General features: G+C 36.6%; 1 protein-coding gene across 1 annotated transcript in view; it reads left to right on the top strand.

The window, feature by feature from the left end:
• Positions 1-13,123, top strand: part of LOC108735201 (locomotion-related protein Hikaru genki-like) — a 186,857-nt gene that overhangs the window by 133,757 nt on the left and 39,977 nt on the right. Inside the window, exon 4 of the mRNA XM_025977459.1 lies at positions 7,598-7,760. Within this exon, the coding sequence (XP_025833244.1) occupies positions 7,598-7,760 (163 nt within the window). The remainder of the gene's footprint in view (positions 1-7,597; positions 7,761-13,123) is intronic.

Genomic DNA, 13,123 nt, shown 5'->3' with positions numbered 1-13,123 from the left:
AAAAACAACCCTAGTGATAAATACACTCACCTACCCTTTTTACATTTTTTGAGTTGTTCAATATGTAAAGAATAGGAGAACAGAGGACTCTAAAACTGTGGGGGTGGAATTTAAACAAGAACTGAAATTTTCGTGGTACGAAATATTATTACATTTTGAGTGGTGAGGAAGTATGACACAAACAAACTCCTAGGCATTTGTAATTTGTTATTATAAAAAATTATTGACGGAATTTAATCGAGTTTTAAAATCACATAGTGATTACGGGGTCTAGTTGATGTCGACCATTTAGCGAATTGCAACTGTGACGTGCGTTGTTTGTTCCAGATGTTTGCTCTTTTTCGTGACGCGAACGGAAAACCCGAGAGCACGAAATGCTGTTGATTGCTAGAGCAATAAAAACTACAGGTTTTTATGCCCGGAATCGGAAAAACCGAACAAGACCCCCGACGTTCTGAAATAAACGCGGTGTAATCTTTTAATTGCAAAGAGAGTTAGGTGGGATTAATGTAGGGTAGTACTGGCGCAGCTGCTACTGGTAGTATGACGAGAAATGTGAAGAGATAATCGCGTGTTATACACGGATAAAATGTTGTTTGGGAAACACGATATCCTCATCCTGTATCCACCTATTCCTCGATGGCATATTCCAGTTCTCAAGAATTGAATTCATTCCTCAACCGTGAAATTTAACACATAACTCTAACCAATGGAATAGATTCATTATCATAAGGTCGTCAATCCTAAGACTGGTTGGACACGCATCTCCACTTTTTCCTATCCTGAGCTAATCTTCGCATTTCGCTAAAACTTGAACATCCTAAATCCTTAACTATTTGCGAACAGTAATCTAATTTAGATCTACCTCTACTCCTCCTAACTCCTGTTTCTGCTTCTAATATCTCTCTGAGAAGGTGTCCTACCAACCTATCTCGCCTATTTCTTATTGACCTTTATACAGTCCTCTGTTCTCCTATTAATTGTAATATCTCTTCATTTCTAACCTTCTCTATCCACGGTAGCCTCTTCATTGGTATGTAACACCACATTTCGAACGCTTCTAAACTTTTCTTTTTCGCAGCGCCCACACCGTCCATGTTTCGCATCCGTACAGCGGCGCGCTTCAAACATGCAGCTTTAACAATCTTTTTCGAATTTCTAAATTAACCATTCGCGAGCATAGAAATGACTGCTTTTTATAGAAGGCGACTAGACCTTGCGCTATCCTTTGCTTTATATCCCTACTACTCCTTCCGTCTTGACTTATCTGACTTCCTATATTCTTAAAATCAGCCACTTCTTCTGTGGTCTCCTATCTTTATATTCACTCTTTCTCTACCTTTTCTTCCCTTGCATACCAGTATTTTTTGTTTTACTTTTATTTATTTTCATACAGTACTGTTTTGCCAATACCACTTCCATTTTATTTAAAGTTATCTCTAACTCCTCTTTGCTAGATGCTAATACTGTTATATAATCTGCAAACCTAAGGATTTTAATCTTTTGCCCCTGTATATCTATCCCTACAGTTGTACTGTCTTTAATGATGTTGATTGCGTCTTCGATGTATAGATTAAAAAGTAGCTCTGACAGTGTGCATCCCTGTATGACTCCCTTCCTAATATTTACCTACTTCTCTACGTTGCAGCCCCAGTTGTATAACTAGATGGAATAGATTACAATATAAAAATAAAATCAGAAGTTGAAAAAAAATTAATAAGGTAATCAGCGCCGTCAAGTCTGATTTTGACGTTCAAACCCCAAAACGCATTTTTGATACTCTTAAAGATAATCATTCTCGTGCTGAATTAATTACTGATAAAAGATCGAAAGCAGGTGTCTGCCCACAATTTGTTTTTTTTTTTGGACTTTCGAAGTGATCAATTCTGTGGGACCATGTTTAAGTTCGCCGTCAAAAATACATTAAAAACCATCCCTCATGTATGTTATTTCTTTTTGAAAGCGTTAGTTATTTCTAGCCAAAGCGAAATATGGTGAAATGGCGATGTGGTCTCGCATTATCATAGCTATTAACAGATATTCATCATAAGGTCATCAGTCTAAAGACCTTACCCTATTCTGCAACTACTATAGAACATTTCACATCCTTAATCGTTACTCCTGTTCCTCATTCTAATAAGTTTCTATCCTGCTTTTTGATCTCCTTTTCCTTATTGATTCCTATAACGCCCTTGGTTTTTCCTTTTTTCAATTTTTAAATCTTTCTTTCAACATTATTTTCATTATCCATGTATAGCACACCTTTACCGCATTTTAAATCCTGACTTATCTGACTTTCTTTTTAGTTTTTGATCTCCAATTTCTATGTTATCTCCAACGTTACTATCACCTCACTTGTATACCAATTTTTTTTGTTTTACCTTTATTTTAATGATATCCAGATAGTATAAAGTAAAAAGTTTTGTATTAATTTTAATTATAAGTAGTCTTGCATTCATAGCTGTTTTGAAGCAAGAATACGTTTTTCCTTTATTTTCATTATTTTTTGCTTAATTTTGACCCGACCCAAGTACGATAGTAGGCCCGGTGTAATTAATATTTTATCCGGAATTTAAAACATCGCCAGCGGTTTCTACCACTGACTGCCGGAATGCGTTTCATCTCTCATTACTTCTTCAACATTTCGCTGACTTAATTAGCCATTCCAGCTAATAAGCACCAATAGCGCACCGCTTCGAATTATTTGTGTAATGAAGCTCGAGGTAATTTAGCTCTCAAAATTTAACCCGAACGGATCCAGTTTGATATTATATTTAAATGTCTTCATACACTTTTCAAGAACTTTCGATGGAGATACGCTGTTATAATTGGACTGATAAGGAAGGTTACAGAATTTCTACATCCATTTGACCCTTTTCCGATTGAATTGTTAATTATTCTTTGAGTGACGGAGAATTTACGAAATAATTAAGTAATTACAACTAGTAAAAGCTTTTGATCATAACAAATATACGTTTGACTAAAGTATTAATGATGTTTATCATAAATTTATACAAGGAAACAGTTCAAAATAATAGAAATATACACTAAAACTGATATAAATAATCTAAATTTTGTGTTTTGTACCATGTTTACTAAATAAGTGTTATGTAAAATGCAGATTTGCTGAAAAGTCCTATCATTTACAATAATTATTATTATAAAGTTCAACAATTTCTCATAAACATTCCACAGTCGATATTATGTATCTAAAACAAGTTAATCTTCTAGATAATGTTGCCATGCCTTTACTTAATTTCAGACGTTTCGCTTAGCTCACCAGTTGGCATTTCAGTGTGTTTCGTATCATTCAGCCGTTGACACTGAAGATGACACAAGCTAAATGTAGTGAAACCATTGCGGTTAAACAAAGGGCACGGCAGTACTACCCAGAAGCTGTAAATGACTATATTTTGATACCTAACCTTTTGTGGTTCATCTTAAAATTTTAAATTGCATTACATTGCTTTGATTTCCACTGTCAATGTCGTCGATGAAATCTTTTATATGTAGGTAGATACGTTCATATTATGGCTGCACAGTTGTCAGATTTCATTTTTAAAAGAAAATTTAAATTTGGTCTATCAATGTCAGTAATCTGTAGCGAAAACGAATTTATTTATATTACAATAGAATTGCAAACTGAACGAAATCTTCATCTCAAAAGAAATCTAAACCCTAAAATAATTCCACTGAGAATCGGTGATTTATTAAGGCGCAAAACAGAAAATATAGTTGGGACGATCAAAACTGGCAAAGTCCGCAGAGGATAGACATATCTTCTTTCTTGTTTTGACTTGGGAGCGTGGTCATTTGCTGCGTTTTGAACACGCCCTCAAGTTAGGAAATGCTTCATGAGTAAGTAGTAAAAAGTAAAAAGAGATAACCGAATAATAGTAAGCAGAGCAGCGCTTAGAGGTTGCTCAGGTACACAAAAGTTCAGGGTCGACTTTACAACTATCTAGTTGGAATTATATCTTTGCTTTCCTAAATTCCTGAGAATGTTGAACTTTCTTTAAAGTCCTACCAGGCAACATGCTAAAATCCTTCTTGTCTACATCTCTTTCTGTTACACATCAATTAGTGTAATGTTATTCGTTTTTCTTTATCAGTGTCCGTTGCTATTCCTACCTGACATCTCCTTTCTATGTTTACGATATTCCCTTGTTGGGAATAAAAATAGGCGTTCTGTCAACAACCGCTCTTGTCTAATTAGTAAGTAGAAAGAAAATGCGACAGTTTTATTGCGGACCATGTCAATTGCGAACGCAGCAACTATACAAGATATCTGCGTATTGTATGAAAATGTGGTTACAGTCAATGGTGTTTCTATCAAAAGATCTATTGTCACTATTTCAATTTGGAACATTCCGTTAACGTAATTTGTATACTCACACAACACGTGTGCAAGACAAGCGAACGCAATCGCTTATTCGAAACCGCCCCCGTCGCCGCGACACTGGCGGCGAAATTGGAGTACATGGTGTAAGTTATCGCGAACACGAATTAATTTACTCCCGTTTGGCCCCCAGATACCATCGTTCATTTGCATATGTATCTAGATAGTCGACACGAATCTAAGCCCAATTTATTGAATTGTTCTGAAGTGGAGGATCATAAACTTTCCGAATTGAAGTAACTCAATGAGTATGCAAAGAGCGTCGGTACAGCACAGTGCACTACATTCTGCCCCCTTCCACCACTAGACTCCTTCAAGCTGGCTGGCGGAAGGAGTAAGTGGCGGAGAGAGGGCGGCTGAGGAAGAGGTTAGTGCTCCCCCGTATTCTCGTTCGCCTAATCCTCCCCTCCCCCTCGAATGAATAATTATCATGGAAAAGTTGGACGGACGGCCGTACGGCTCTCGGGTCGTTGCCAGAACGAACGTTTTACACTTTTAAACTACCGGTCGAAATTGTTTGTTCTGAATACATTTGCTTTATTTAATTAACTCTTTGGTGCACCCATTCTTTCTACCGCAGTCATAAAAGTTTTGAAATAATAACACAGAGCACACTGTCGACCGACCGACGGACGTGCCGAGGGGTGGTAACATGGACGTTCCGGATCGGAAAAACTTGCCAAAACAACCCAACAGGCGCACATTTTAAATCACACAATATGATACCACTTCGATGAAACTTCGGACTACCCTCTACCGCAATATTTCAGGATAAATTTACAAAATTGAAGCCGCTCTGGAGAATGTCACTACGTGAGCAGTTCTCGTTATGTGATCTAGCAGGTTAACATGCTTATTATTAACCACAGACGTGAAATAATGTACCTCAAACTCAACGAAGTGCGAATCATTCAGTGTTATGACAAAATTCATGTCAGTACCACAGTTTATTCTAAACAGTGACTGAGGGTCCGTCTGATTAATCATTATTTTGAGAAAATGGATAATCAAAATCCTATATTACCAACTCATACAAAGGAAAATTTGTCAGCTTTTGGTCAATCCTCACCATGTTAGTTTAAATTATTTTTTAGTAGATCATCTAATTCATATTCAAGGACATAATCAATTGTATGCAAATTCAGGATACATCCGATTCAACAGGGGTTTGACTACGCAGCTCCACAGAAGAATGATTATATGAAATCTAATTTGAGTGTTTGTTCACATCAAATACTTTCAAATTGGTCAAAGTTTGATACTTTTCCAGATTTGTTGTTAAACCATTTATCGGTAGCCTATTGTAGAATACTTACTTTTTTTAAACAAATTTTAGTCCAAACGTGATTTTCAAGGTTTCAACTGTCATGGTGCTAGTGAATGTAGAAGGGTGCATTCTTAAGTTCGCGGAATGGGTAGGTAGGCCATTAGTGAGGGTACTTACTGGAGTCAATACGAATCAACCAACTCATTATTAATATAAATACCAAGTTTTGTCGTAATTAGGTCGATAGTCTTTGAACTATCGTCAACCAAACAAGTCAATCGGGAACAAATTGTTAAATATGGAAAAAATCAAGTGCCGCGCTGTTACCAAGCAAGGAAAATCAGTTCAAGCCATACTGGAAGAGATTTCATCCGTTTACGGGGACTGTTTCAGGGTAAAACCATGGTTTACAAGTGGCATACCCTCTTCAAGCAAGGCAGGAACTCACTTGAAGACAACCCACGGCCAGGCCAGCCGATCTAAGTGACCACTCCGGAAATTATTCAAAAAGTCGAAAATAAATACTGGAACATGCCCGACTTAATAACAAACAGCTCGCAGAAATGGTAGGAGTATCAGATACAACCATTTTTAAAATTCTTCACGATCATCTTGGAATGATTAAAGTCAGGGTGCCGAGAATGCTCATTCCGTCTCAAAAACAACAGCCAGTGGAGTGTTCTTACGCGTTTTTGGACTTCTGTAGTGAAGATAAAGTTAGAGTATTGACTCTAATTGTTACTGCGGACGAAACTTATCCAAACAGGGCTCTATGCAGTGGTACAAAAAGGCACACCACTACACAGGAAGTTTAAGGTGTCAGAGTCGATTGGGAAAATCATGACGACAGTCTTTTGGGACTCAGAAGGGATCCTGTTGATCGATTATAATGATAAAGGTGTCTCCATAACCGGAGAATACTATGCTTCAATCCTAGAGCAGTTAAAGGAAGCAGTCAAAGAAAAAAGAGGAGGAAAATTAACCAAAGGTGTTCTCCTTCTGCAAGACAACGCGGCTGTTCACAAGAGCCGTGTTGCCATGGCTGCCCTGCAGAAAGTGGGCTTCGAAATTTTGGCTCACCCACCCTACAATCCTAATGTAGCTCCCAGCGATTATTATCTATTCCCAAACTTGAAAAAAGTCTTGGAAGAAATTTTCAAGCGACGAAGAAGTGAAGGACCTTTTTTTCGAAGGTATACGTAAGTTAATTGAAAGATCGGAAAAATGTATAAATATAGCAGATGAATATATTGAAAAGGAAAAATAAATTCGTACTTTTATTTCCACTTCTTACCCCCCCATTCCGCGAACTTAAAAACACTCCCTCGTAAAATCTTTCAAATCAAGAAAGAAACACGTATCCAATAAATTTTCGTTTTACCTTCAATTTTTAAAACGTACCTATAAACGATTAGGTATAATCATTTTCCGTACTAAAACAAGAGATTTAAATTCAACGGCGTTGAATCCTAGCCGCGTCAAATGTTTAAAAACCTGCCAAGGGCGTTTGTTTCTAGAAACAATTACCGAACGTTTACTTCAAAGTCATCACTGGCTATCTCTCCACGAGTAGATTAATTAAAACGAAAACGCGAAGGATTTAACATCAACTTTAATATTCATTGAAGTTTCTAAATCACATTTTATGCCATAAAACAGTAAAGTTATGACAAACTGTAAAGTACATAGGTACATGGGTAATACGTGTGAGCTAGACGTCCCAAACGACGCAATCTCGTTTAACTTGATAACAAACTTAGCTTGCAACAGCAATTTAAACCAAAGACTACGTCAGAATTTATTATGAAATGTACCAAATGCAGGCTGAACCTCCTAGTCTACATTACCTGCTGTTACGTTTACATTTATAACGACCACAACGATGTTGATATTAATAACAACAATAATAATAATAATAGTAATGTTTTAAGACTGCAGGTTGGATATTTCCCCATGGAGCAAAACTTCAAACGCGCTGTAGGGAGCTGGGACTGTACAAGCTGCTGGGATCGGCGAGCCCGAAGTGTCAAAACGGCGCTTGGACTCATAAATTGCCCTCCTGTGTTCCGACGACTTTGCTAACAAACTTTACAGGTAAGAAAGTTTCGTTACACGTAGTTATGTATAGTAAACGCTAGGGATCGCTTATTATCACTCTTATAAATGCTAAATCGAGAATTTTAAGTCAAACCCTAAAAAAGAATGTAGAATATATGTAGATACAGATTGCTAATTAAACTTACGAAAAAAATTAATGGTGTTATTTTCAAGGTTATTCTAAGAATATTTTGCACTTTGGTGGTTCTTAAAAAATGGCAAAAAAATTGGCATGCTTACATTTATTTATTTATTATTTAATGATATATATATTTACTGATATAGCAGAATTAGTAGATATCTAAAAACCAGAACGAAGAGAGCTTTAATACATACTGACTTTAGATAGGGTCTATTAAAGAAGACGTTACTACGTGTCGGATTACACCCTGCAATTATCCAGTTTCCCAATAAGTCTTCCACATTTTCTAAAGAAGTAGTGTAGAGTAATGACTCCACATGGCCGCATAACAAATAATCCACAGGGTTTAAATCCGCGGATTTCCATGTATATGTAGGTTGCTGTAAGAGACTCAAAAGAAAAACTTCAGTTACTAATGGTGGAAAGCGAATCGTTGGAATGAGTAACTGGTGGTTGGAGTACGAAAGATGAATCGGTCGAAATGAAGACAGGAAAGCGTAAAAGATTATCTGTGAAATATTAATGCTCCAGCATTTACCTAAGTAACCCAAAAAACCTCAGCAAAAACCTGCACCATGGCAGGTGGACCCGGAAACGAACTGATGTCCTCCCTAATGTTAAGCAATGGTCTAAATCTCTAAAAACTCAGTGTAGTAGCCTATAGGTCTTTAATATTAGCAGCATCAATACTTTATGTGATTTCAAAAATAGTTTTGTCGAAAAACATGGTGAATCTCCACCATCAATGGACAAAATATTCTTAGAATAATCAAGGAAATAAGTTTTGCCATTTAAAAAGCGCCGTTTATAGTTACGCTTTGTCAAATGTACAATGGATGCCTAAGTACTTTGAAGAGGTTAATTTTGAGTTTAGATTACCACCTTTAAAATGGATTAGAATGATTGATGTTAACTTATGTTAGGTTATGGTTTGAATTTGAGCCTATGGTACCGTAATTTATAGGAGAACATTGGACATTCCTACGTTTCAAAGTGCTGTGTCATTTTTTCTTATTTAAGGAGCGTCTTAATTTTTAATATTTCAATTTTCTTTCATGTCATGTCAAAGGTTATATTCTCAGGGTGCCTTTCATAAGAGACATCTGTTATTACTTGTAGGTATACCAGGTTTGAAATAGTTTTTGAGTTTATTCAGGTCTTTGTGAAGCTAGTTCGGTTTATTTTAAAGTGCATTTAACTCACATGCCTCTCTCTATAATGTACGTAGTTTCAAACAGAAAGGTAAAAAGTTAATTTCCCTGTAAAGATTAAAAGGAACAACAAACTGCCGGACCTCATTCCGAACTAAACTTTTTGTACGTTTGTTTTTACGTGGGACTTGATAGCCCTTTTGTTTGTGGCTTCATTATTGCGGTCATGAGTTTAAATTAAATAACAAGCATTCAATTTTTAGCAAATTTTCCCGTTTTACCAACACCATTAGATGAAATGATATACCTATTATTGAACTTCTTCCTCATTTTAACATTCAATCCTGTTTTGATGTTAACCCTGATTCCGACCTGACCCTGGTTGTCATTCCATTGTTTTTTTCCAAGAAATTTTTAGCAACACTACATTACTGGAAAACCTAGAAATGTCAGGGAATTCTAAACTTTCTGAAACAGTCAGTGACAAGTCAGCAAATTTTACCAGAAGTCTGGTAAAATTGATTTTTATAATTTTGTTGATTTAGGGATCTGAAACTATAGGGTTGTTCGGAATGTCATTTCGTTTTTTCCCGACAGAGGATTTAATTGTATTCTTTTGCACCCAACTTCACATTTAAGCCGTATAATTTTTATATGCTTTGAGAGCTCATATAGCAAGGCTTGTGTGTGAAAAATTCCAATTAATTCTACGCAGTAGTTTTTGGTTGGTGCCCTTTTAAATATGGAGAGCGATAAGCAGCATTTTCGACATATCTTACTGTTTTACTACAGATTGACTGATGTGTATGGAGAAGGTGTGTTGACAGTACGCCAGTGCCAGAACTGGTTCGCTAAATTTCGATCAGGCAATTTTGATGTCGAAGATGCACCACGTTCGGGAAGGCCGGTTGAAGCTGATAAAGACGCGATGTGAACCGGCGAATAACAACACGTGAGATCGGATTGAAGTTAAATTTATCAAATTCAACAGTTTATGACCACTTGAAAGGCCTGGGATTATCCTCAAAGCTCGATGTATGGGTTCCCCATGTTCTCACACAGAGAAATCTGTGTCGCCGCATTGACGTCTGCGATTCGCTTCTCAAACGTCACGAAAATGATCTGTTTTTGAAGCGCATCATCACTGGGGACGAAAAATGGGTTGTATACAACAACGTCAAACGCAAGAAGTCATGGAGCAAAAAAGATGAACCGGCTCAAACCATTTCCAAAGCCGATATTCACCAAAAAAAGGTGATGCTGTCTGTTTGGTGAGATTTTAAAGGAATCGTTTTTTTTTAGCTTTTACCGGATGTAGTGTTTCACCAAGACAACGAGAGACCTCACACAAGTTTGGTCACTCGCCAAAAGCTTTTACAGCTTGAATGGGATACAATGCTACACCCACCATATTCTCCAGACCTGGCACCATCTGATTATTAGTTGTTCCGGTTACTCCAAAATTTTTTAGGCGGTAAAACCTTCACCTCAAATGAGGACGTCAAAAACCTCCTCGATCAGTTTTTTGCCAGCAAAGGCCAAAAATTTTATGAGCGTGGAATTATGCTACTACCAGGAAGATGGTAAAAGGTGTTGGACCAGAACGGTCAATATATAATGTAATAAAGTATTTGTTTATTATACGAAAACTGTCTTTCATTTCCACAAAAAAAAAAAAACGAAATAACTTTCCGAACAACCCTATAAAATCAATTTTTCACTTGTTTTAAGAAATGGCGCTGATACGATTATCATCTCATGTAGCGCACCATATATTATCATCTGTTTTACCAACCAGTATAGTGTACGTAACAGCGTGTGTTTAAAAATCTGTGGCCGCCATGCATCAAATTTTATTATCCTTGTTAGTTGTTGATATAAAACTCGCAACTAATCGGAGGTACTACTCTGCATAAAAGAAACGACAAACGTACACAATACAGGCGACTTCAGGGCTTGTTCTCACCAGCACGCAATAGACACTTCCCTTAGAGTACCAACCAACCTAAACAGCGAGAATAATAAACAATCACATACTGCATAGTAAACGCCATCTGCGGAGATTAACCACTAATTATGTGTTCGTTAATGTTTACTCCCTGAACTTACCACAGTGTGTTGATGAGAGCCAATGAGTTAAAAATTACGACAGTTTCGATAGTGTCACGCAATGTGGATTCAGTTTGAAAAATCAATATTCTTGTCAAACAATTCGTGACAAATCTCCTTAAGTGGCGTTTACTACTCTATGTTTAATCAGTTGAAAATATGCTTGTGTACTTTTCGTTATTTGAAGATGACCTTTTATCGGACACCCATCCTTTTTGCTACAAGAAATCAATTAAGAAGTTTTTAAATTGTTTTACCCTGTACAACATCAACTTAAAATCCTTTAGCCCTTGGCAACTTTACACCTTGCACGTGCCCTATCGCGTCACGCTTAGCGAGGATAATTCCGGTACATGAAAGTTAACTCTTGTCTCTTGAATACTGTCGTAACTCCGTTACGTTGAGCTGAAATCCAATTTCTTTCCTCGACAAACCCATTCCTCGGGGACAAACAGGTGCATTCTACAACCGGAATAATTGATATGTCAATTTTACTAGCTGTAAGACAATGTCTGTCTAAATAGATATATGCATCTCCTCTCCGAAATGTCGCTTCCACTTTCGAAGCAGTTTACAAAACTCCCAGACTAATGTACTAACAGAGATATAATCAGAAAACCGTAAAATTGAAGACACACAAGAAGAAAAATGCTTTTATTAATTTATAAAGGAATGTGAATAAAAATTTTGCTAGTTCATCAAAAGCTAGCACCATTAGAAGTGAAATTGTCAGAAACAAAAAGTTTGTTCATATAAAAATATTCTTTTCAAAACCATTGATGCGGCATCGTAGCGCAACGAGAAGAGGGAAAGGGTTTTGCGTCGAATCGCAGAAACGCGAAGAAACTCAGTCTCGACACGTTGAATAGACAAGATGTACAGTATAACTATTAGAATTAAGAGAATTTACGTTAAGTTGTTTTGTCAGAATAATGTTTGAACAAAATAATTCGAAGTGGTCTTTTTGGATCTCATCAGCGCGTCGCAGGCAGCTCCGACAGAACACAGACCAACCTTTACCTGCTCTCTTAACAGCGTGTTTTAGAAAATACCACAAATGGCGTGGTGAGCGCCATCTGTAGTACGATGCTACATTTTAGGATTTTTAAATGGACCTTGCTGGAGCATACGTAATCCTAAAATGTAGCATCGTACTACAGATGGCGCTCACCACGTCATTTGTGGTATTTTCTAATGTTTGAGTTCATTTTTTTTTTGCAATAAAGTTGCTATATATTATCGTCACGAGTTTCCCTAATAGTTAGGGTGGTCCTTCGAATAAAAGGAAAAAGTACACGACAACAAAAAACAATAAGAAAAACTACTTATAACAAGTATTATTTGTGATACTGTACAAAATCTCGAATTAAACATTATAGAGGTATACAAGGCCGTAGCCAGGGGTATGCCAGGGCAAGCTCAGCCTGGCCTAGGATATTAGATGTTATTGTTACAATAAATGTACTTAACAACTTCAAATGCAACTCCGTGCCAATTTTAGGTAAGCTTAGGACATACATTCATATATGCAATAAATTTTTTAATATCCCACCTGAATATTTCGTCGATATAAACAATGATTCATCAGAATTAAGAATTAGCGCTTAGTATGTATTAGAACTTTATTTGACTAAATGGGCAAATAAAAAATAATTGTTACCATTTTTATGTACCAATGTATTTAAAATTATAAATAAAAGAAAAATAATTTGCCGCAACCTAGGTACGAACCCTATTGAACTGCGTGAAAACTGGTTCTTTATACATATGCATTGGATAGACCGGGTATGGTCAACAAGTCGATCGCGATCGACTGGTCGATTACGAAATGATTGTTGATCGATCACCAATCAAATTAGAGACAATTCAATTTTTCTCAGTGAACAAGATGAAGAATGCGTCAATTTAAATGATAATAGGTACTTAGTTGGTGAATTTAGAGTTGTTTACGGATTATT

The sequence above is a fragment of the Agrilus planipennis genome, unplaced genomic scaffold (genome assembly GCF_000699045.2).
Source record: "Agrilus planipennis isolate EAB-ADULT unplaced genomic scaffold, Apla_2.0 scaffold27, whole genome shotgun sequence".
NCBI classification, from domain to species: Eukaryota; Metazoa; Arthropoda; class Insecta; order Coleoptera; family Buprestidae; genus Agrilus; species Agrilus planipennis.
The sequence above is the reverse complement of the archived record's forward strand: the minus strand, read 5'-3'. Positions and strand labels throughout refer to the sequence as shown.